Source organism: Zea mays, chromosome 4 (assembly GCF_902167145.1).
Source record: "Zea mays cultivar B73 chromosome 4, Zm-B73-REFERENCE-NAM-5.0, whole genome shotgun sequence".
NCBI classification, from domain to species: Eukaryota; Viridiplantae; Streptophyta; class Magnoliopsida; order Poales; family Poaceae; genus Zea; species Zea mays.
In genome coordinates this window covers 97,656,356-97,678,962 of record NC_050099.1, presented here as the reverse complement: position 1 = coordinate 97,678,962, position 22,607 = coordinate 97,656,356, and the positions used below count along the sequence as shown (strand labels likewise).

At 41.2% G+C, this 22,607-nt stretch overlaps 2 protein-coding genes across 6 annotated transcripts; both read right to left on the bottom strand.

Annotated features, from left to right (window-relative positions):
• Window positions 1-10,314: 10,314 nt before the first annotated feature.
• LOC100533130 (uncharacterized) lies at window positions 10,315-15,181 on the bottom strand. 5 transcript variants are annotated; one of them, XM_035967088.1, is made up of 3 exons: window positions 14,959-15,181; window positions 14,745-14,851; window positions 10,315-11,097 (listed from the first exon to the last, which is right to left on the bottom strand). In XM_035967088.1, the coding sequence occupies exons 1-2, from the start codon at window positions 15,055-15,057 to the stop codon at window positions 14,792-14,794; spliced, it is 159 nt and encodes a 52-aa protein (XP_035822981.1). In that variant the 5' UTR covers window positions 15,058-15,181; the 3' UTR covers window positions 10,315-11,097; window positions 14,745-14,791. The 5 variants fall into 5 exon arrangements, with proteins under 5 accessions (XP_035822981.1, NP_001352003.1, NP_001315289.1 ...); NM_001365074.1 differs by having other exon boundaries at window positions 10,341-11,100; window positions 14,959-15,162; NM_001328360.2 differs by lacking the exon at window positions 10,315-11,097 and adding an exon at window positions 12,343-12,558 and having other exon boundaries at window positions 14,959-15,162.
• Window positions 15,182-17,832: 2,651 nt separating this feature from the next.
• LOC103653537 (inosine triphosphate pyrophosphatase) lies at window positions 17,833-18,674 on the bottom strand. Its single transcript, XM_020552124.2, has 3 exons — window positions 18,561-18,674; window positions 18,103-18,179; window positions 17,833-18,019 (listed from the first exon to the last, which is right to left on the bottom strand). The coding sequence occupies exons 1-3, from the start codon at window positions 18,624-18,626 to the stop codon at window positions 17,899-17,901; spliced, it is 264 nt and encodes an 87-aa protein (XP_020407713.2). The 5' UTR covers window positions 18,627-18,674; the 3' UTR covers window positions 17,833-17,898.
• Between the last annotated feature and the right edge of the window lie 3,933 nt (window positions 18,675-22,607).

Genomic DNA, 22,607 nt, shown 5'->3' with positions numbered 1-22,607 from the left:
CCGCCAACATCGCCGTCAACAAAGGCCTCCTCTTCCCCAACGTCGGCCACAAATGTCTCATGGCTAAGGATGGCAAAAAGAAGAAGGTACACTCTAGAGCCACCCCCAAATATACAACATCTAGTGATGAGGGTAGCTCTAGCGATAATGAAGATGATTTAATGTCTCTCTTTGCCAACCTTAGCATGGACCAAAAGAAAAAAATTAAATGAATTAATAGAAGCCATTAATGAAAAGGATGATCTCTTGGAAAGCCAAGAAGGCTTCCTCATTAAATAGAACAAAAAATTTGTTAAGTTGAAAAATGTTTATGCTTAGGAAGTAGAAAAATGTGAAAACTTAACTAAGGAGCTTAGCATTTGTCATGATTCAATTTCTAGTCTTAGAACTCAGAATGCTAATCTAGTTTCTAAGATTGAAGAGTTGAATGTTTGCAATGATTCTATTTCCTGTCTTAGAGATGAGAATGTTAGATTAAAATCTAAGATAGAAGAATTAAATGCTTGCAAACCCTCTACATCTACTGTTGAGCATGTTCCCATTTGCACTAGATGTAGAGATATTAATGTTGATGCTATAGATGATCACCTTGCCATGATTAAGAAACAAAATGATCACATAGCTCAATTAAATGCTTAAATTGCCGAGCATGAGTTAAAAAATGAAAAATTTAAATTTGCTAGAAGCTTGCTCTATAATGGGAGACACCCTGTCATTAAGGATGGCATTGAGTTCCAACAAGGGAACCAATCCAATGTCAAGCTTAATGCCCCTAAGAAATTATCTAATTTTGTTAAGGGTAAGGCTCCCATGGTTCAGGATAGTGAGGGTTACATTTTATATCCTGCTAACTATCCTGAGCACAAAATTAGGAAGATTCATGCTAGGAAACCTCATTCTGTTTCTCATCATGCATTTATGTACAAAAATGAGGCTTCTAGCTCTAGACATACCACACATGTTAAAATGCCTAGAAAGAAAATTCCTGCAACAAATGAGCATATTGTTTCATTTAAGACTTTTGATGCATCATATATTTTGTCGGTACCGTGAAACTAGGGTACCCCTTACTGCTGTATAAAAACGCAGTACCCACACGGCTATTTTTAGTCGCACGGTAAAAGAGTTGTATGTGGGACCAGGCCATGAATCGCCCTAGCCTCGGGAGACTACTCTGGGCCAGCAACAGCACCTGACCCCACCACATGGGCGGGTCCGGTGCCACCATGTGTCCAAAGAAAGTGACATACTTTGAGTCATCACCAGTGAGTCCGGACCCCCATGGGAAGGTGTCGGACCCCTGTATATACGGTCCGGGCCTCCAAGTTTGGTCTAGGACCTCCACGTGTGTGAACCGAACCCCTGGAATGGGATCCGAACCCCCCTGTATGGGGTCCAAGCCGCCCACAGTGGGGTCTCAGGGTTCCAGGATAGAACATACCCCGGCCTTAATTAGGACCCAGGCGGGGATCCGGTGCCGACACGTGTCCAGACCTGATCTGGTGGGATCTGGACCTTATCACATAAACTCCTGCTCCCCACCCAAGCGGAGACCCGATGCTGCCACATGGCCTACTGCGCGTGGCGTAAGCCAACGGGCGGAACCTGGCATGAAGCCTCTAGGCTACGCGCGTCTTTGCATTCATTACGGATAAGACGTGTGCATGTCCATTCCAGTGACAGGCGGCGTGCCCAGTCCACGCTTCGTGGGCCGTGCTGTTACTCACACGTTACCATAGCAAAGACAATGGCTCATCATTACTCGCGCATTTCCAAGAAAAGGGTTACTGCCTATCAATGCTGCATGGACTGCAGTCATCATGACTCCCGCTGATTACTCATGCGTTACTAAGGCGGAGGGAATCTAAACGGCTCTGTCTATATGCCTCTACGCACAACAGGCGTACCAGGCTACTCCGTATTCTACTGCAACAAGCCATCACCCACCTGCGGACACGACAAGACATGGCAGTAGCTAGTCGGAGAAGCAACACATCGTCCAACAAAGATCTTTGTGTGCTGTCGGCATTAATTATTCACATAATGTATTCCTTCCATTATGCTCCTGGGCCAGCATGTCAGAGCTCAGCATCCTTGTATGTACCTCCCTTAAACTATAAAAGTGAGGGGACACAACGTTACAAGGGACACGATCAATACAGCTTACAGACAGTGGATGTAGGGTATTACGCTCCAGTGGCTTGAACCACGATAAACCCTCGAGTATTCTTGTGTTCATCCAAATTTCACCAAACAGGCAAGCGCTTAGGCCCCCTCCTCATCTTAGGATTAGGGCGGATGCATTCCGCCACCCGGCCGAAGGATTTTCCCACCGACATATTTTAACTAACAAATCAGGCAAAGTAGTTACCAAATATGTTGGGGGCAAACACAAGAGCTCCAAAACTTGTGTTTGGCTACCCAAGGTGCTATTTTCTAACGTCAAAGGACCCAAGACTGTTTGGGTACCTAAGAACAATGCCTAAAATTGTTTTGTAGGTTTATGCATCCGGTGGTTCAAGTTGGATAATCAATAGCTGATGCACAAACCACATGACACGGGAGAAAAGGATGTTCTCCTACTATGAGAAAAATAAAGATCCCCAACGAGCTATCACATTCGAGGATGGAAATCAAGGATTGGTCAAAGGTTTGGGTAAAATTGTTATACCTTCTGACCATTCTATTTCCAATGTTTTTCTTGTAGATTCTTTAGATTACAACCTGCTTTCTATTTCTCAATTATGCAAAATGGGCTACAACTGTCTATTTACAGATGTAAGTGTTACTGTCTTTAGAAGGAGTGATGATTCAGTAGCATTTAAGGGAGTGTTAGAGGGTCAGCTATATTTGGTTAATTTTAACGATAACAAAGCTGAACTTGACACTTGCTTAATTGCTAAGACAAATATAGGTTGGCTCTGACATCACCGACTTTCCCATGTTGGGATGAAGAATCTCCACAAACTTCTAAAGGGAGAGCACATTTTATGACTAACAAATGTTCATTTTGAGAAAGACAGGGTTTGTAGCGCATGCTAAGCAGGAAAGCAAGTTGGGGTCCACCATCCACACAAGAACATAATGACGACAAACATGCCGCTCAAGCTATTCCACATGGATCTATTCGGCCCAATCGCTTACATAAGCATTGGCGGGAGTAAGTATTGTCTAGTTATTGTGGATGATTATTCTTGCTTCACTTGGGTGTTCTTTTTGCAGAAAAAATCTCAGACCCAAGACACCTTAAAAGGATTATTGAGACGGGCTCAAAATGAGTTCGGATTAAGGATCAAAAAGATAAGAAGCGATAATGGGACAGAGTTCAACAATTCTCAAATTCAAGGATTTCTTGAGTAGGAGGGCATCAAGCATGAGTTCTCTTCTCCCTACACTCCCCAACAAAATGGTGTAGTGGAGAGGAAGAATAGAACCCTATTAGACATGGCAAGGACCATGCTTGATGAATACAAGACACCAGACCGGTTTTGGGCCGAGGTGATTAACACCACTTGCTACTCCATCAACCGGTTATATCTTCACTGAATCCTCAAGAAGACATCATATGAACTCCTCACAGGTAAAAAACTCAATGTTTCATATTTTAGAGTCTTTGAGAGTAAATGCTTTATTCTTATTAAAATAGGTAGAAAATCTAAATTTGCTCCTAAAGCTGTAGAAGGTTTTTTACTTGGTTATGACTCAAACACAAGGGCATATAGAGTCTTCAACAAATCCACTGGATTAGTTGAGGTTTCTTGTGACATTGTGTTTGATGAGACTAATGGCTCCCAAGTGGAGCAAGTTGATCTTGATGAATTAGATGATGAAGAGGCTCCGTGCGTCGCGCTAACGAACATGTCCATTGGAGATGTGTGTCCTAAGGAATCCGAAGAGCCTCTACAAGCATAAGATCAACCGTCATCTTCCAATCAAGCATCTCCACCTACACAAGATGAGGAACAGGCTCAAGATGATGAGGATGAAAATCAAGAAGATGAGCCACCTCAATAGGAGGACATGGATCAAGGGGGAGATGAAGATAATCAAGACAAGGAAGATGATCAAGAAATTCAGGGTCAAAGACCGCCACACCCAAGAGTCCACCAAGCAATTCAACGAGATCACCCCATCAACTCCATACTCAGTGACATTTATAAGAGGGTAACCACTAGATCTCGAGTTGCTCATTTTTGTGAACATTACTCTTTTGTGTCCTCTATTGAGCCATACAGGGTGGAGGATGCACTAAGAGATCCGTATTGGGTGGTGGCTATGCAAGAGGAGCTCAATAATTTCACAAGGAATGAGGTATGTCATTTAGTTCCACATCCTAATCAAAATGTTGTAGGTACCAAATGTGTATTCCGCAATAAGCAAGATGAGCATGGTGTAGTGACAAGGAACAAAGCCCGACTTGTGGCCAAAGGTTATTCACAAGTCGAAGGTTTGGACTTTGATGAAACTTATGCACCCGTAGCTAGGCTTGAGTCAATTCGTAAATTACTTGCCTATGCTACTTACCATGGCTTTAAGCTTTATCAAATGGACGTGAAAAGTGTCTTCCTCAATGGACCTATCAAGGAAGAAGTCTATGTTGAGCAACCTCCCGGCTTTAAAAATAGTGAGTACCTTAACCATGTCTATAAACTCTCAAAGACGCTTTATGGGCTCAAGCAAGCCCCAAGAGCATGGTATGAATGCCTGAGAAATTTTCTTGTCACTAATGGCTTCAGAATCGGAAAAGTCGATCCTACTCTCTTTACTAAAACTGTTGCAAAAGACTTGTTTGTATACCAAATTTATGTTGATGATATTATATTTGGGTCTACTAACAAGTCAACTTGTGAAGAGTTTAGTAGGATCATGATATAGAAATTCGAGATGTCTATGATGGGGGAGTTGAAGTATTTCCTTGGATTTCAAATCAAGCAACTCAAAAATGGCACCTTCATCAGCCAAACAAAGTACATTCAAGACATACTTAAAAAGTTTGGAATGAAGGATGACAAACCCATCAAGACACCCATGGGAACCAATGGGCATCTCAACCTCGACATAGGAGGTAAATCCGTATATCAAAAGTTATAACGGTCGATGATAGGATCTTTACTCTACTTATGTGCATCTCGACCAGATATTATGCTTTCTGTATGCATGTGTGCAAGGTTCCAGGCAAATCCTAAGGAAGTTCATCTTAGGGCCAAGAAGAGAATCATGAGATATTTAGTTTACACTCCTAAGTTTGGGCTTTGATACCATAAGGGATCTACCTTTGATCTAATTAGGTATTCCGATGCCGATTGGGTCGGATGTAAAATTGATAGGAAGAGCACATCGGGGACTTGTCAGTTTCTGGGAAGATCCCTGGTGTCATGGGCTTCAAAGAAACAAAACTCCATAGCTCTTTCAACCGCCGAAGCCGAGTACATTATCACAGGCCATTGTTGCGCGCAATTACTACGGATGAGTCAGACCCTTAGGGACTATGGCTATAAATTGAGCAAAGTCCCTCTCCTATGTGATAATGAGAGTGCAATCCGCATGGCGGATAATCCCGTTGAACACAGCCGCACTAAGCACATAGACATCCGATATCACTTTCTAAGAGATCACCAACAAAAGGGAGATATCGAAATTGCTTATGTTAACACCCAAAACCAATTAGTCGATATATTTACCAAGCCACTAGATGAGAAAACCTTTAGCAAACTTAGAATGAGCTAAATATACTTGATTCTCGAAATTTTGATTGAAACATTGCACACATAACTCATTTATATACCTTTGATCATGTCTTTTTCATTTGGTACAAATGCATATTTCTTATGCTTCTTGTGCCAAGACTAAGACTAATCTGCTTCCATGAGTATATCTTGTATTAGTCTTAGATTGAAAGGGAAATGGAGTATTCGGTAAAGACAACACTTCCACTCAACTCTAACGGTATCTTTTACCCTTTGTCGTTGCTCCACAAACTCTCAATTGGTATAATCTTTCTGTCATATTTCTTTTACCAATAGGGGAGAAAAGTATTAAAGGGCTCTCAAAGTCTCCGTTTTTGGCGATTAATGCCAAAGGAGGAGAAAATATTAAGCCCAAAGCAAAAGGACCGCACCACCATTTCAAAGTTTTTTTCGAAATGAAGTTTTAATTGGTATTTATTTCAATTGATGTATTCTCAAATTAGTATCTGGTATCAATTGGTATCTATGTTTCACTTGATTTGTGAAAATAAAATTTCAAATTGATATATATCTCAAAACCCTCTTGAAAGCTAAGAGGAAAATTTCATTCAGGGGGAGTTTTGTTTTAATCAAATGAAAAGCATTTGAAACAGGGGGAGAAATTTCAAAACTTAAAAATGCTTCTTGCAATATCATTCCTATACCTTTGACTATTTGCAAAAAGATTTTGAAAAGATTTTCCAAAAAGGTTTGCAAAAACAAAACAAGTGGTGCAAAAGTGGTCCAAAATGATAAATAAAAGAAAAAGCAATCCGTTCATATTTAGTGAGATTTTCAATTGGTTTCACTCCAAGTAACATGTGCACATTCTAAATGCAAACTAGTTACATTTCTGTACTTTATATTTGCTTTGGTTTATGTTGACATCAATCACCAAAAAGGGGGAGATTGAAAGGGAAATAGGGTTAATCATTTCCTATAAAGTAATTTTGGTGGTTGATGGTCAACGCAAACAAATTGACTAACTACTTTGTCAAGATTTTATGTATTACAGGTGCATAAGGTTCAACACAAACCAAGAAAGAAATCAAGTTAGGTACACAATTTTATTGGAGCAAAAGGAATTGAGTGTGCTGAAAAATGGCGCACCCGACTGACCGGTGCACCAGGCCGTACAGCTCCAAACCAGCCACTCTCGGGAATTCTAGGGCGCGTTCCGCTATAATTCACCGGACTGTACGGTGTGCCACCAGACTGTCCGGTGAGCCAGCGAAGCAACGACTATCTGCGCCAACGATCGACTCTGCAAAGTAAACAGTGTCACGGCAGAAGTCAGATGGGCACTGGACTGTCCGGTGTGGCATCGGACTGTCCGATGCCACAAGAAGACAAAGCCTCCAACGGTCGACCAGTTCCGAACCCTAACGGTTGGGTGACGTGGCGGCGCACCGGACTGTCCGGTGCGCCCATCACCAGCAACCTTCCCAACAGCTATGGAAGTGGTTGGGGGCTATAAATACCCCCCAACCACCTTATTCATATCAATCCAAGCATTCCAAACATTTCATTCAATACAAGAGCAAAAGACTCCACTACAAGACACATCAAATAGATTGAATCCTCTCTAAGCCTCCAAATTCACTCAATTCCATTAGGGACTTGAGAGAGGGTGTATTTGTGTTCTTTGTTGCTCTTGTTGCTTGGCTTGGCCTTTTTCTTTTCCCATTCTTATTCTCAAGTGCTTTGTAAGAAAAGCAAGAGACACCAAGTGTGTGGTGGTCCTTGCGGGGTATTAGTGACCCGTGAGATTAAGGAAGAAGGCTCACTCGGTCTAAGTGGTCGTTTGAGAGAGGGAAAGGGTTGAAATAGACCTGGTCTTTGTGACCTCCTAAATGGGGACTAGGTTCTTTAGAACCGAACATCGGTAAAATAAATCACCGTGTTCACTCGCCTTGATTCTGGTTTGATTTGTTTTCCCCTCTCTTTTCGGACTTGAATTTAATTCTAACGCTAATTCCCGGCTTTAGTGTGTGCTTAAGTTTATAAATTTTAGGTTTCGTCTATTCACCCCCCCTCTAGGCGACTTTCAGTTGGAAAACACCCTAGAAGGATTAACTTAACCATCCCATGAGGATCAAAGGGAGGGAGTGACCCAAAACCCTAAATTCAGCCCTTAAGAGCATAGGAGCACCGAAACAAAGTGATTAAGAAAATCATATCACAAATATGGGAGAAGAGGAAGAAAAATCAGGATTTGTATTACTCCAAAATCAGCCCTATCCCAAAGAGCCCACATGTTCACTAAGCTACAGAGCTCAAAACCCTTAACCCCAATTATGAAAAATGTGCCTAACTACCTTAGCCATGACCTGGTACAGTTTGAACATGAAACCAAACATTTTGACATGACAACATAGTGTTTTTTTCTCGGATCCGGTTAGTGAGACAAACACCATTTGCACACTCCATATCTCTTTAATCACAGCTCAAAATCTTTCGACCCCCATACAAATAAGATAGCTTAAGGTGCAAGGGAGATATTCCATACACATCTCTTGCCAAGATCAGCACTGGTTGAAGCCATACATGCAAGAGAAGATGCGCTCAAGTCACTGCGCCATGTGCTCGACGCTAGCAGTCACGCTAGCGCGCGCACTAGCCACGCCTGCGCGTGTCCCGGCGCGTCGGTCTGCCACCACCGTGTTGCGCTCTCCTCGCCCGTGCCACACCTATAAAACCTTGCCTCGGCCCTCAATGGACACAAATATGCTAGCCACTCAGCCTCGCCAGTCCCTCACCGGGATTTCACCGGACCGTAAATGCCACCGCCCACATTCCTCCCAGTCGCTAGACCACCGCGGCCAGAGCGAACCACACCACCGCAATCCCAACCGAGGCCACCATCGTAACCCTTGTAGCTTAGTCAAGCTGTCCAGCCCTTTCCCCGAACCTCTACACCCCTGCATCGGCTTGCCACTGCTCGTTGGAGAAACTTCTCCGCTGGTGAACATGGCTAGGGCCACCCAGTGCACCGCCGGCCATTTCCCTTAGCCCACAACACTACCATACTTCGGTGAAGCGCCTCGACCAGCCAATTCAAGCGCTACCGCCGCTGATGAGTCGAATCGCTCGCCGCCATCAACCTTCGCCACCTGCGCACGCAGTTGGGGCAATTCTGGTCACCTCTAACGACGAGCCGCACCTCGACGTGACTGCCTCGACCTCCCTGACATCACTGATGAACGCACCCTGTGACACATGTCCATACATATGCATCTAACGTATAAATGTGTTGCTTAAATATTAAAAAATAAAAGCTAAATGAATAATTCAATGCATGCCACTAAATTTATTCAGTACCTTATTTATCATCATAGACATTGCAATTCTTTATCCTTATATACTATCTCCTTATATTATTTATCCTTATATAATATCTCCTTACATACTATCACCGGTTGATGACATGAAAGGGCAAGAAATTACATCCGAAAAACATAGAAGGGATTAGAATATTTATGATGACAAATGAGATACTAGACAAAATTGTAGTAACATATAGAGATCTTTTTTCAAAGAAAACTACATCTCATGCATTGCATCATGGGGACCATCCCCACCGAATTTTTTCGACCTTGTCTATGTGATGTTAACCGAGGAACACTTGGACTTAGGGCTGACAATAGGCTATAAATTTTAGACTATAAGATTTAAGGATCGAATCGGGTTAGGATCCGGCTTTATTTCTATTCATTTTTGAACTATAATTTATTTAAGGCCTTGACATTTTGTGAATAATCATTTGGATCATGATCCACTACCACCCCTACTTGGACTTGAGGGCCAACATGTCGGTACACTTCAACAAACACAAGTGGCAATCAAAAGCGAGGTTTGAGTGTGGAGTGGAACATGGATACCCTTTGTTCCAAAAAAAAACAAGATTTTTACTTTTAACACAAGACAAACCCAATGCTAACGGGCTCTCACGTGAAAAAAGTCCGAGAAAGGAATAATGATGATTTTTTGCAAAGAAACTACATCAAACCCAGAGCTTTGACTCAGTGAAAAGATTTCTCATCACTGTGTCAGAATTATCCTTCATAATTCACTTTTTAAGAAATCAAACAATTAAAAGTTTAACCAAAGTTATAAAAAGTAACATCATGATACAAATAATTAGCATTAAATTAATTATAGAATATATTTTCTTAGTAAAATAACCTAATTAATGATATAAATCTTAATATTGTTTGCTATAGATTTGGTATAAATTTTGTCAAATTTAAACTAGTTATCTTTTAAAAATGTTATATAGCATTCTTTTTGAACGGGTGGAGTCCAGTTGCATTATTTTTAGCAGGGAGGGAGTACTTTTTAAGTACCAGATAGACAGATCTAGTTCAAAGCCCTAGACATAATGTTTCACTAGCTGAATGTCCGTGTGTTGCAACGAGAATATATAATAATAGTATACTACGATAACTTATATACAAAATGTGTGTTATACCGTTATGAGAAAATGTTTCATAATCAATTTGTGATTCTGGCCATACATAAATTTTGTTATTTATAATCTATCTGTTTCACCACTACATTGCAACCATCAGTATCATGCAGACTTCGATTTATGTCACGATTTGCATGGTCTCATCATTAGATAACACGTTCCACACATACCGAAAAAAATTCCCTCGTACATCGTTAGTCATCAGACACGTACCACCATACTCTTTTGCTTAAACAAAAAGACAAGTGTGTGTTTGCGAAGAGAATTAAAGGCAAGCCGGCACAAAAGCTACCCCAACGGTGGCGAGGATGACGAACTGGTCATTGTTGTCGGTCCTCCTCTGCGTCACCTATGGCGCTAAGATGACACCACAGTCCTCGATATAGTAGTCGTCGAACGCGCGTGACATACCGAGTACTGATGACTCTTGGCTGGGCTGTAAAACGAAGTGCACCCCAGACTCATCAGTAAGGTAGTACCCCTGGCCGTTGCACCACCGGATGCGCTACTCCTCTACATATATCGTGTTCGAGGACACTCATACAACGTCAGCAACGACCATCGTCTCAACGCACAAGAATTCATGGCCAGACAGTAGCGACTTACGTGACAGGTTGAGCTTCAGGTGAACGATGAGCTGGACGACGTGATGACGTTGTCGTCGATGCGGTGTCCAGAACAACCCGATGAGTCGTCGACGTTGGCGACGACCATGAGGCCCCCCTGCTTGACGATGGACAGCGCAGAGCAGCCGCTCTGCACCGCGTCCAAGCGGCAGCTGCGCCGGAGCTTGTCATACATAGCGGCACATGCGGCCATGTAGGACTGTTTCTAGAGGTCGAACTGGCAGTCACCAAGTTTCTTCTTGTCGTCGATGAGCGACCCCAACGCGAGTGCCTCCTGCTAATGGTGTTTGTTCGGGGTTTTTCAAGTAAGAAACATGGATTCATGTTTGACGTTGGTTTATAAAAATGACTCACAAGTCAGACCCATGGAGAAAATATTACGAAGAATAAATGTCATACATGCAAGAAGAAATTTAAGTTGAAAACATTATTGAAACAAAAGAAATTGCATGCAAGGCTCTTCTTTAAATACTACTCCCTCCATCCAAAAATATAATTCAAGAATCTCGGTGATACTTATCTACTACTACACATTGTGTAAGGGTACCAGGTGGGTTTGTAGAGAGATATAGTAGATGTGTTTTCTGTTATAGATGTAGACACACATGTGGTGTAGTGGTAGCTACTACTAGCATTTGCTTGAGAGGTCGTTGGACTTTACAGGGAGGGAAAATGAGGACTTTATTGGGAGGGAAAATGAGAATGATAGATATAGAATGGTGGCAGAACATGTGGCGCGGAATGACAGACTACTATTGCAGCCTTAATAAGTAATAGAGATTTGATCACATTACATTATTGAATTTGAGATATTGAAGACGTGCACAACAAGAATTTAAGCACCCCATCGATAATATTGAATCCAGCGGTGTCTCCTAAACGGTCCTCTACCATATATTTAGAGAAGTTTTCCTCCTCTATATATTCCATCTATATATTGCAACGGTGTCCTCTAAAATGTATTTTAAATATAAAAAATTATTCCTTCATTCTCTATGGGTAAAGACTCTCCCTCCTTTAGTGTACCCGTTTTTATACTTTAAACAACAAATTAAGTAAAATATAAATAATAACCGACCTATAGAGCTAAGACCACCTCATGCCATTTCATTTAAAACGTCTGCCCGTAGTTTACCTAAAAACACTGTTTACACTATTCTTTACCTAAAAACACTGTTTTACACTATTCTGCACTGTTCGCAGAGTGTAATTTGAATGAGTATAGTAATAAGTAAGCTGTTGAAGATAGTCTACGATAGTGTTTAGTTCCAAAGTCTAGTTGGACACATCCGCTCTGTTCTAGGTTCTGATGACCAACTAACCAACTCGGCTAGATATCATTTTGCAAAATATAAAATATATATAATATATTTGAGAGTATGATAAATACATACGTACAAAAATCTAGAGTAAAATGTTTGTAATATAGATATGTGACGTATAGAGGACGGAATATAGATAACACTATTAGAGATGAATGAGATAAAAAGGAAAATTTCTTTCAGGGATCCGTAAAGAAAGAATATAAAAGATATGATTGGAGATGGTCTAAAACTAGGAACATTTATTTATCACCCAAACGGATAGTGATTCATAGAATATCGCTAAGTTGTTATCAAACAATACCCAAAATGCAATAAGTATAAATAAAACAAATTGAAAGACTATATGGATATCTCTGAATAATTGACGGCCTGAATGTTCTGGAGGGTACTGGTTCACATGAAAATGGAACCTACAACCATCAAAGGAGCCGAATTAATGCCTTAATGGCACAAAAATGAACTTATGCAATTAAAGGCTGCAAAAGTTGTAGATTATTCAACAGAGATAAGGCAGTGGAAGAACCGTGGAAGAATGGGGGAGGCGGACAAGATCCCAGGAATTGCAGCTACAAGTTGTGAATGAACAAATATGATACAGTTAATAGGTGAGGTGCAGTTTTACGAGCTGTATATACCTTTGTGAATGTTGAATTACGGAGAAATATAGGATTATAATCTCCAATGTGGTAATATCTATGGTCATATAAAAAACTTCACCTACGGGACAATTTCGTAATATGGTCATGTATTACAGGCATACTTTCAGACAAAATAAATTTACCATATTACAGACTCAACTAACAAAAAATATATATATATGTAAGACAAGGGAAAGGGCATGCAGTCATTCCCACATAAAGCACAATGAGGTTGGTCGATCAGGTCGACTCCAGCAAATTACCTAAAATTTACCCACATGCATTGTTTTGCACTGTAGACTACACTGTTCGCAGAGTAGAGTTTGAATACAGGTATGGGGATGGGTAAGCTGCTGGAGATAGTCTAATGGAGTGTGGGATTGAACAGCTTCTACAACGAAGCATGCCACAAAGTATACATGGCTACTACTTGCTAAATATAATGGTATTTGCACGTCAAAATTGTTAAATGCGACAAGTATCACATGCCACCAACTAAAAATGTAGAGAAAAGGAGGAACGCACATTACAGCTGAAGTATCAAAATGTTCAGGTCATATTCAGACACATGTACTAACAACAGAAACATAAATACAGACATAGATAAAGATGTTGCAATTCATGATTATCGCGTATTCCCTGTACGACAGTTGAAGATGAATTTTAGGTAAAGTATTTGATACCACCAAAAACAAGAAGATGCACCATAAGAAAATAAGTGAGGCAAAATGGCAAAAACCTGACATCCAACAAAGTCCCAAGAAAGTACCGTAATTTATAAAAAACTAGTTTTCTCAAACGTTTATATTCTCAAATGCATGCGCATACCCCAACCCACTTGATTTCCATGCATATTGTCATTTTTACAACCCAGACGACTCCCTCTCCCATATGCAACAGATTTTATAACTTAGAAGTGATTATACCAAAGGTGCAGATCATGGATGCTCTTCTCTTATGTTGAATGCTCAGTTAAATATTTTTTTGAAATGAAACCACAGTATCACAATATGTGATTGCAAATATATTGTCTAGATTATGCTCAACATATGGAAGATATATCATTTTGAAACTTACTGACACATGGAACAGTAATTATATTGACTTTTTAAGCTGCTATCCAATCAATAATTAGCATATGCCATAATCATGACAGCAAGATGAAATGAATCCTCGGTAACTAGATTGACTTTTCAGAGATTGATTTTGTATTACTTAGTTATATTCAATCAAAGATTGCATTGGTGATCAGTACATAGGACAGCTAATGTGCCCTTCACATTTTTTTCCTGTTAGGAATGCAACAAGAACTGATAGTAGAATTGAAGTTCAACTGAGGTTTGGTGATAAGAAAACAAAGAATGACATACAAGCTACAACAGCAGTTTGTTACTCCAAAGACAGAAAATTCAGTTTCTTTATACTCCGGTCCAGGGTGCTTTGTATACAAGCCAAAGCTAAGATCTACTTCATCTTAATCCTTGCATTATCTAAGCAGTGAACCCTAAACTAGCTTGTTACAGACTTACAGTAGTTTTCTGGCTTTGATTTAATAAGCATGACTGAACCACTGTCACTGCCATAAGCAGAAGCAATTGTACTTCTACCTAGTTTTGTACAAATAATTCTTTTATTTTTCCCAACCCGTTGACAACACTAGGAATTCACATACATAACCATCATTGCCACCAATTGTTTTGTTCCCTCTTTGAGCTTGACCGAACTCTACTTCTTTATTAATTCTGGAAAAGCTCTTGTCAGATTTACGTTTTGACAAAGAGCACAAATTCCAATGTAAAATCGCTTCTCTTGGTGTGGCCGTTAATCCATAAACCCAAAAAAGAAAAAAGAAAGATGATTCTGCCATGTAGTATTGTAGTTCATCAGGAGTAGCATATCAAACATTACCAAAACAAATTAGCCTAAGCTGTCAATTTCATTTCAGGAACGAATCTTACCGATAAAGAGGCTAGCGAAGGATCGCCGATGGCGTAGATCGGCGCCGTCACTGTGTCTTCCTCCGGGGTGGTTGCTTCTCGGAAGCCAGCTTGTACATCCAGAACACCTACAGGCAGAAGGAAGAGGGGTGAGAAGTCCGGATCTGGGCGGGACAAAGCATGTACCGTGTAGACGCGAGGAACGAAAAATAAGAAAAGCGAGGGGAAAGCGCACGAGGGCCAGGACGTGGGCCGCGAGGAGGATGACGACGAAGAGCGGGACGGCATCCAGGATGCCCGAGCCAGTGGTTAGCTGCGTCTGCTGTTGCGCCATCGTCGGCGCCGTTGGGGAGAGGTCGCTGATGACGGGGGTTTCTTCTAGTTTGCACTGTTCCTTGATGCCAAGCAAAATCCTTCTGCAAAATCCTTCTAGAAAGATGGGGCTGGCCACAAGGTTTCTTTTTTAATATATTTGTCGTCACATTACTATTAAATTTTTGTTGTTTTTTCAATATTTGATTTTGTGCCTGTAACCTTTTTTTCCTGACCTCACAATTTTTTATAGAGTTAAATTCACGGTTGGCTTTCAATTTATCCATGAATGTCACTTAGGTTAGCAAACTTTAAAAAAATGTATTTCTAAGTTCTTAAACTTGTAAATGATATGCCATAAATTTCTAAAATTATAAAAATAGTAATCTATTTTTAGACCATAACAATCAATGTGGTGTGCCACTGAACAAGGTAAAGTATCTAAAAATACATTCTAATGCTTCAGAAATGTAAGTAGCATCTTGACAAAACAAGTTCAGAGGCCGGTTATACGTTTAACTCTTTTTAATATATTTATGTTATTGTTACGTTTAACTTCCTCCTATTAGTCCTAGGTTGACCAAGTTACCGGGGTAATTTATTCATGGCGCTATGGCTTAACGAGAAGCTTGTTTTTGTTTCCACTCGGTAAACGAGTAGAGTGATTCCGTTCCGCTTATGTCTATTACTAAGTAAGCGTCCGTGCGTTGTAATGAGAACATATAATACCACGATAACTTATATAAAAATATGTGTTATAAGATTTTGTAATTCATTTATAATCCTAGCCATGCATAAATTATTTATATACGCTTGTGAAACTTGGATGGAGGTAGTATTTGATTTCCTATTTACTTGTCATTCTTTCATAGTGATGTGAAACTTGGATGCATATTATAGTGATGTTTGTCAATCTGTATCTATATTTTATACTAATTTTAACTCCATGACAACACACATGCACATACATAGTTACTTCTATGTATACCCACCCATTCAATGGGTCTAAGTGACCCTAGAGTATATAAGAGTGCTAACAAAAAGAATCTGGTACATTATGGTTCAGTATAACAGCGACAAGATAGTCACAGAGAGCCCTGAGATACCTCACTCGCTAATAGAAAGATACCCCTGTATGCGAGGAGACCTGCCAACACTGGGGCTTGCACTCCTTGATCTGGTGTCCGCTGGTAAACGTGACAAAGATCATACATCCAACGGCAAATGTTTATTTTGCAAAATACCCTCCCACCTCTTCTTACCTACCTCTGCAAATTTCACAGGAAGCCCCCTAGGCGTGTTACCTGGCCCAGCAACGTGTTTCTTCTACCTTTCCTTATCGAACTGGCAGGGAAGCGTCACCACCGTTCGAGCAGGAAAGTGCAGCTCGCCGCCACTGACACGTCGTCGTCAGCTGCCATCTTTCGGGATCCACTTGCCATTTGGGTGTGTCGCTCGCTGCCACCGTCCTGGCGCCGCTCGCTGCCACCGTCCGGGCGCTGCTTGCCGCGACTGGGCGGGCACAGCTCTCCGTCATCGGACAGGCACAACATGTCGCGACTGGCTAGGCACAACGCACCACCACCTTTGTGTGCCGCGGTGCCGCCAGAGGACCTCACCTCGTCTCCAAATGCATGCCTAGAAGAAGAGTTGCAGGCGACGTCAAGTTACAGAATTTGTATGACATACACAGAGGAAATATTGAAATAATCCTGTATTCAGTTATGAATTTTGGTGTCGTTGATGTTAGCTCTGAAAACTGTAGGTCCTTGTTCATGTTGTAACTAAATATCCGCTCTGAAAATTGATATACATGTTCATGTTGTAACTGAATTTCAGTTTCCCATTGAGAAATAATAGACACAATAATATGTACTCAAGAATATAAGCTTCTAATAGTTACAATATAAGGCAGTTGTTACATGAAGGCAAATCCACCTTAGTTGAAATCAAATATTTCTAACGTGAAAGCAAAAGAACATTCTGATTTATAACTTAAACGAAAACAAAGATATAACTGTATTTTTAGAGTGTACCAATTTTCATAAAACAACATCAAAAAATGTGGAGATTGTCACGTAAGCACGGGTATAATAACCCCCAATCCTCAGTTAGCCGATTACCCCCACATGACCTGGTGTCGACTTCATCTGAATCCCTGACCGAATGCCCAATGTTTTTCAGCTCTAGGACCTACGGCATCGGCGAAACCGGTGCTTTCGAAGGATAGGGATAGGGATACCTCTCAGAGACGGTAAACACTTAAAAGCTTAAAACCTTGCTAAAGTTTTGACGGTTGAGTTTTGCTAAGATCATTGGCCTTCCTCTGCAGGAAGTCCATGAGATCACCCAAGTTGAGCAGCCATGCGGAGGACTTGTTCGAGATAGAGGACGTCCAGCTCGCAATCGGTAGCTGCAAGATCGATCCAGAGAGTGCTTCTGGCAGTGAGAAGCCTGGGCACCCGTTCTTGCGCAGATAATCTCTTGGAAGGCCGATGCGGCAGGCCAGGGAACAAGTCACCACCTACAAGGAGATGCCTCTCCATGTTAAACTCAGGAGGCCCTAGAGATTGTCGGGTTTTTAGGCAACGATTCTTTGGTGTATTCTGTAGCTACTCAAATGCCGATAGTGTGTAGTATCTCTCCGTGTGAAAATCTTGTGTGCATTTGGCTTATCGGCATTGATAATGGTGAAGGGTGTTGTGTAATCTATTTATCCTGTTTGTGATTCTAGTGTTGATCCAGTGATGAAATGTCGCAACTCGCAAGTATAATAGGGCACCAGACAAGTATGCACTAAAAGTAGTAGTTCAGTTTACATTCCAGAATGACAGTTCATTCGTCTAGGAATCCAAGTCAAACTTTAAGCTGAGTCGTCGCTCTGAACTATATAGCTAGCAGATGCGAAGTGTTCTTTCACCAGAGCAAGAGCTTTCCCTCTGTGAGATATTTCGTTCTTCACTGACTTGGGCATCTCAGCATATCTGCATTACATGATATGCAATCAATGTGAAGAAAGGATGCGGGAGAAGTAGGAACTGTCAGGAAAATTGTGTTCGATACTCACGTTTGTTCAAAACCATCTGGCTGGAACACAGGATCCCACCCAAAATCGTTAGGGCCTCTAGCAGGCACGATCTTTCCCTGCACAATGAGAACCAGTCTATTCCAAAAATAAATATGCTGCAGCATTCATCAAAGTGGTATGGTACAATCAAAATACTTCCTCCTACTGTAACCAAGGCAATCATGCGCACGAAATTTGGAACAAGGCTAAACAATCTAATAGAGCTAATGGTTCATTGTTTCTCTCTTTATGCTCCAATAGATAAAATTGTACACATGTTACCGAATTGTTCCACTGGTTTGCTACTAAAACGAAATTAAGTTAGAAATTAAGTTAGTAAAAGATACTCCCAAGATACAGTTTGCTAACAGCAGCACTGTAGCAGGGATTTTAGTAAATTAGTTCATCCACAGCTGCATCGGACTTCAGAACTCCACAAACAGAAAATGGCATCTTACCGCAGTTTTGCCAACAAATGTGATTGGTTCCTCTCCAGGTCCAAGAGCAAGAGAGAAGATGCACATAGCGAACGCTGATTTATCTTCATAAGCTTTTACATATTATTTAAACCTATAAACAAAAGGTGCATGAGGTTATTTAGTCAAAACATAAAATAACCAGGAGCACAAGAGTCGAGAATCAGTTGGCTCTATAACCTTCATGCCCAATCTTCTCAAGAAATCACTTTCTGTTCATTCATGTATGCAAGATATCCAAATAAACAACAGATACATTAGTAATGGCATTGAAGACTTCAACATTAAGAATTAAGATGCAGTCTGTTATGTTGGTTTTGGTCAAGGATGTTTATTAAGTGTGACTTGGGGATAAAATTGTACAATTAGAATGCTTGAGCAATACAAGGACTTACATGTAGGGTCCTGCAGCAGAAAGATGTGCATGTCAAATTCTGCATAACTGATTTACAATAACTCAATGAGAAGAACAACACAAATAAATTACCTGGTAGGCCTTTGACCGCATTAAAACATAGGCAGGTGTCCTCCACCAGTACTGGCCCATTCACCTATATGAAGAGCATGATGGCTGATTTTAACCAGAGTACCAGACCCAAAAGCTACTTCATTGGATATATATCCCAATATGCGGGCAGTCCGAAACATGGAAGTACCTGAGATGTAGCGACTCGTGCTTTCTCTTTGGATATGTACTCTGGCTCCCCTTGCAGTTCAGGCACTGCCTAATTCAAATTCCACCGACAATATGTACAAAGAGATCTTAAGTTTTGTGTTAAGAAAGAAAATAATAGCAATACATGAAATAATATAAAGTACTATCTCTGTTCCAAACTATACTTCACTTTGGCTTAGACCTAAGTAAAAAATCCTTTAATTTTAACCATGTTTATGAAAAAAACATCAACATTTACTATACCAAATTAGTTTCGTTAAATTCTTCATGAAATATATTTGGTAGTGCATTGAATTTGTAAATGTTAATAGATTTTCTAGAAACTTGGTCAAAGTTAGTGACATTTGACTTAGGATAGAGCCACAGTGAACTATTTGGAATGGAGGTAAAAACATGATACATCGTCAAAAGTTCATTTGTAATTAATTTAGATGTAGTGACCATGGTGAACTAGATGTGGGGTGTGCCACATTAGGGCTTGTTCGTTTTGCTTTCAGTCCATGTGGATTGAGTAGGTTTAAATTCCAAACAAGTCAAAAAAATTTATAATTTTTTTCAATCTCATCCAATCCATATGGGATAGGAATAACCGAACAAGACCTTATATGAGTTGATTATTTTCCATTAGATTTTTTAAAAAAAGAGTTGTAATATTTGATATGATGTTTTTCTATTCTGGGTCATTTGGCAATACAATGGAGATGTAATATCAACTCCCAGTGTAGGATGTCAGAATCTGAATTTTCAAATGTGGGTAGTCTGGACTTCCATTCCATGTACCAAACTACATATGGTATGATTCTTGTACCTGTGTCCATCATTGTAACCCAAGCTATTAACAAATTCTTAATCATTATTAATCTCAGAGCAGCAAAAGAAAGGAATCGCGAGGCTACATTTGGAATTCAGGTCATCAGTAACTAAACAATACATTGGTTACAAGTCTTTTCAAGCTGGAACGCCTGATGCAGTCCACCTACCCTTATATATCTGTACTTTTTCAAGGTTCGCTACCAAACTGTCATATGGATTTCCTGATTGTATCACACAACAAGTAAGTTGTTGACACTAAATTGGATCACACACCAGCTAGGTCTAGATCGTCCGGATCGCCACGGACCAGAGAACGCAACAAGGATATCAGACTTACATGGTGAAGACCTGTTGATTCACGCGAGTGGGACAGGGGAGGAAGGAGGCTCCTCGACCGGGGGCATCGACATTGCGCCAGGTGAGGGTGGAGGACGGTGGGGATATCGCGGGAGGACAGGGGTGAGGGTACGAGCATGGACTCACGGGGTTTGTTGCTCCACCTAGGGCATGAGGGGGACGTGCCCGCCGTCGCCGCCGAGCTCCGGTGCCACACCGCCGGGGATCACGGGGTTCGTAGCTCCACCTAGGGCTCCATGGTGGAGCACAACAATAGAAGCAAGCGAGGCGGCGAGGCTGTCTGCCGAGGGGGAGGCCACCGGTGATAGAGGCGTACCAACGGAGGGGAGTAGAGGCTCGCTGGCGGGGATGAGGCCGCCGCGTGACTGCCTGCGGGGATGAAGTCTCTAAGGTTTTTCCTAGATGGGCCTTATAGAATTTAATTGATAGATGGGCCTCGTACGTTAACTAAATAACGCAGCCCACGCAGGCTACCGCGGCACAAATATAATGTACCATATCGGCCAGCCAAAGGTTGCGGTAGCAACTTATAAACCTTGCTGCTACAGAGGAAGCAATCAGCTCGTGTAATCAGCTCTTGGTATTGTGAGCTTGTGTTGATTTTTTGCGCGTGAACCCAACGCGCGGATGGGGCGGGGTGAGGAGGGCGCGGCTAGCAGGTTAGTGTGGCGATGGACGATTCAGATTGAACAACAGCGATGGACGATCTAGATTGAACGAAGGCAGAACGACACGCTACCCTTACAGCCTTAATAAGTAGTAGAGATTATCAGCGGACAGGAGCCCAGCAAGTACATATTGTCTGATTGGCTACCTGTAGGAGTTCAATTGGCCTATTCGAGCGGAGCTGGGTCTAGTTAAGCTCATATAAGGTGTATTTGTTTGGTTGTTTGTATATACTGGTGTAGACGTTGTTTGGTTGTTTCTACAAACTATATATGTTCAGACAGGTGGTGTTTACCGAACGACCCGAAACCCGACACGGCACATAGTGAGCCGTGCCTAGTCACCGGGCCATGCCTAGGCCTAAGACATGGCACGACGGGCTAGACCCGGCACCGCCGTTTTTATTTTTTCTTCTATTTTCATATATATATATATATATATATTTGAATATAGAGTATAAAACACAAGAAACATGTGTTTTTTTGTTATGTAGGTGTAAATAAATGTTTAGAGCTAATAAATATGGTTTAAACCCTCAAATATGCATACTTTTAGGATATTTTATCATTTACACGTCATATGATTTTATGGGCCCGTTAGGCCCGTCAGACCGTGGGCCGTCCCGACACGGTTATTAATCTAGCGGACTATGTCTGGGCCTCGCTTGGGGCCCATGGGCTGGCCCGACACGACTCGCTAGCTAATCCGAGCTAGGCCGGCACGGTCCCAATCCGTGCCAGGCCTAGCCATGCTTGGGGCGACACGACCTGTCCATTTGGACATCTACAGTACAGACTGGTGTAGACGTTGTTTGGTTGGCTGGACATATGCATATTGGATTGAAAAAATTGAAATATATCTATACCACTATATAATCACCAGTTTAAACTTTGCAAAACTCACCCAACCAAATCACCCCACATCCATAACTTCCACTATATTTATCAAACAAATTGCACTTAGATTTAACACACCATAAAAAACAAGGGTTTAGATCACTGGATAACCCCATATCCCTTACTCAAATTCAATAGACAATATTATTTTGATCATCCCTCACCTCCCCCTCACAAGCGACCCCGCCGCCCCTACCCCTCACTCGCGCCGTCGCCGCCAACCCCTCCCTTTGCTATGTCAACCTGTCCCCTTCCCTCACTAGAATACTTATGGCCTTCTTAATGAATAGTCGATAACAATAGAATAATTCGTTATTAGATCACCTTATGACAATTTTTAGAATATGACTCAATACAATGATGGAAATTTAACACCTGGCATTAAAAACGTCATAACATACTTTAGCATCATGTTCGTGACGATTTTCTATGACAATATATAAGAATATATCTTCATAAACTTCGCAACATAATAATTGTGGTGATATTGCATGAGTATGTGCATATGGAATCATTTTTAAGAAGAATATTTCAATCCATGTTAGCACGCATGACCCGCTATTAAAGGTAGGTCCCATTGCCACATAAACTTTCATGTTTGACATGTTGTCATACATGGCA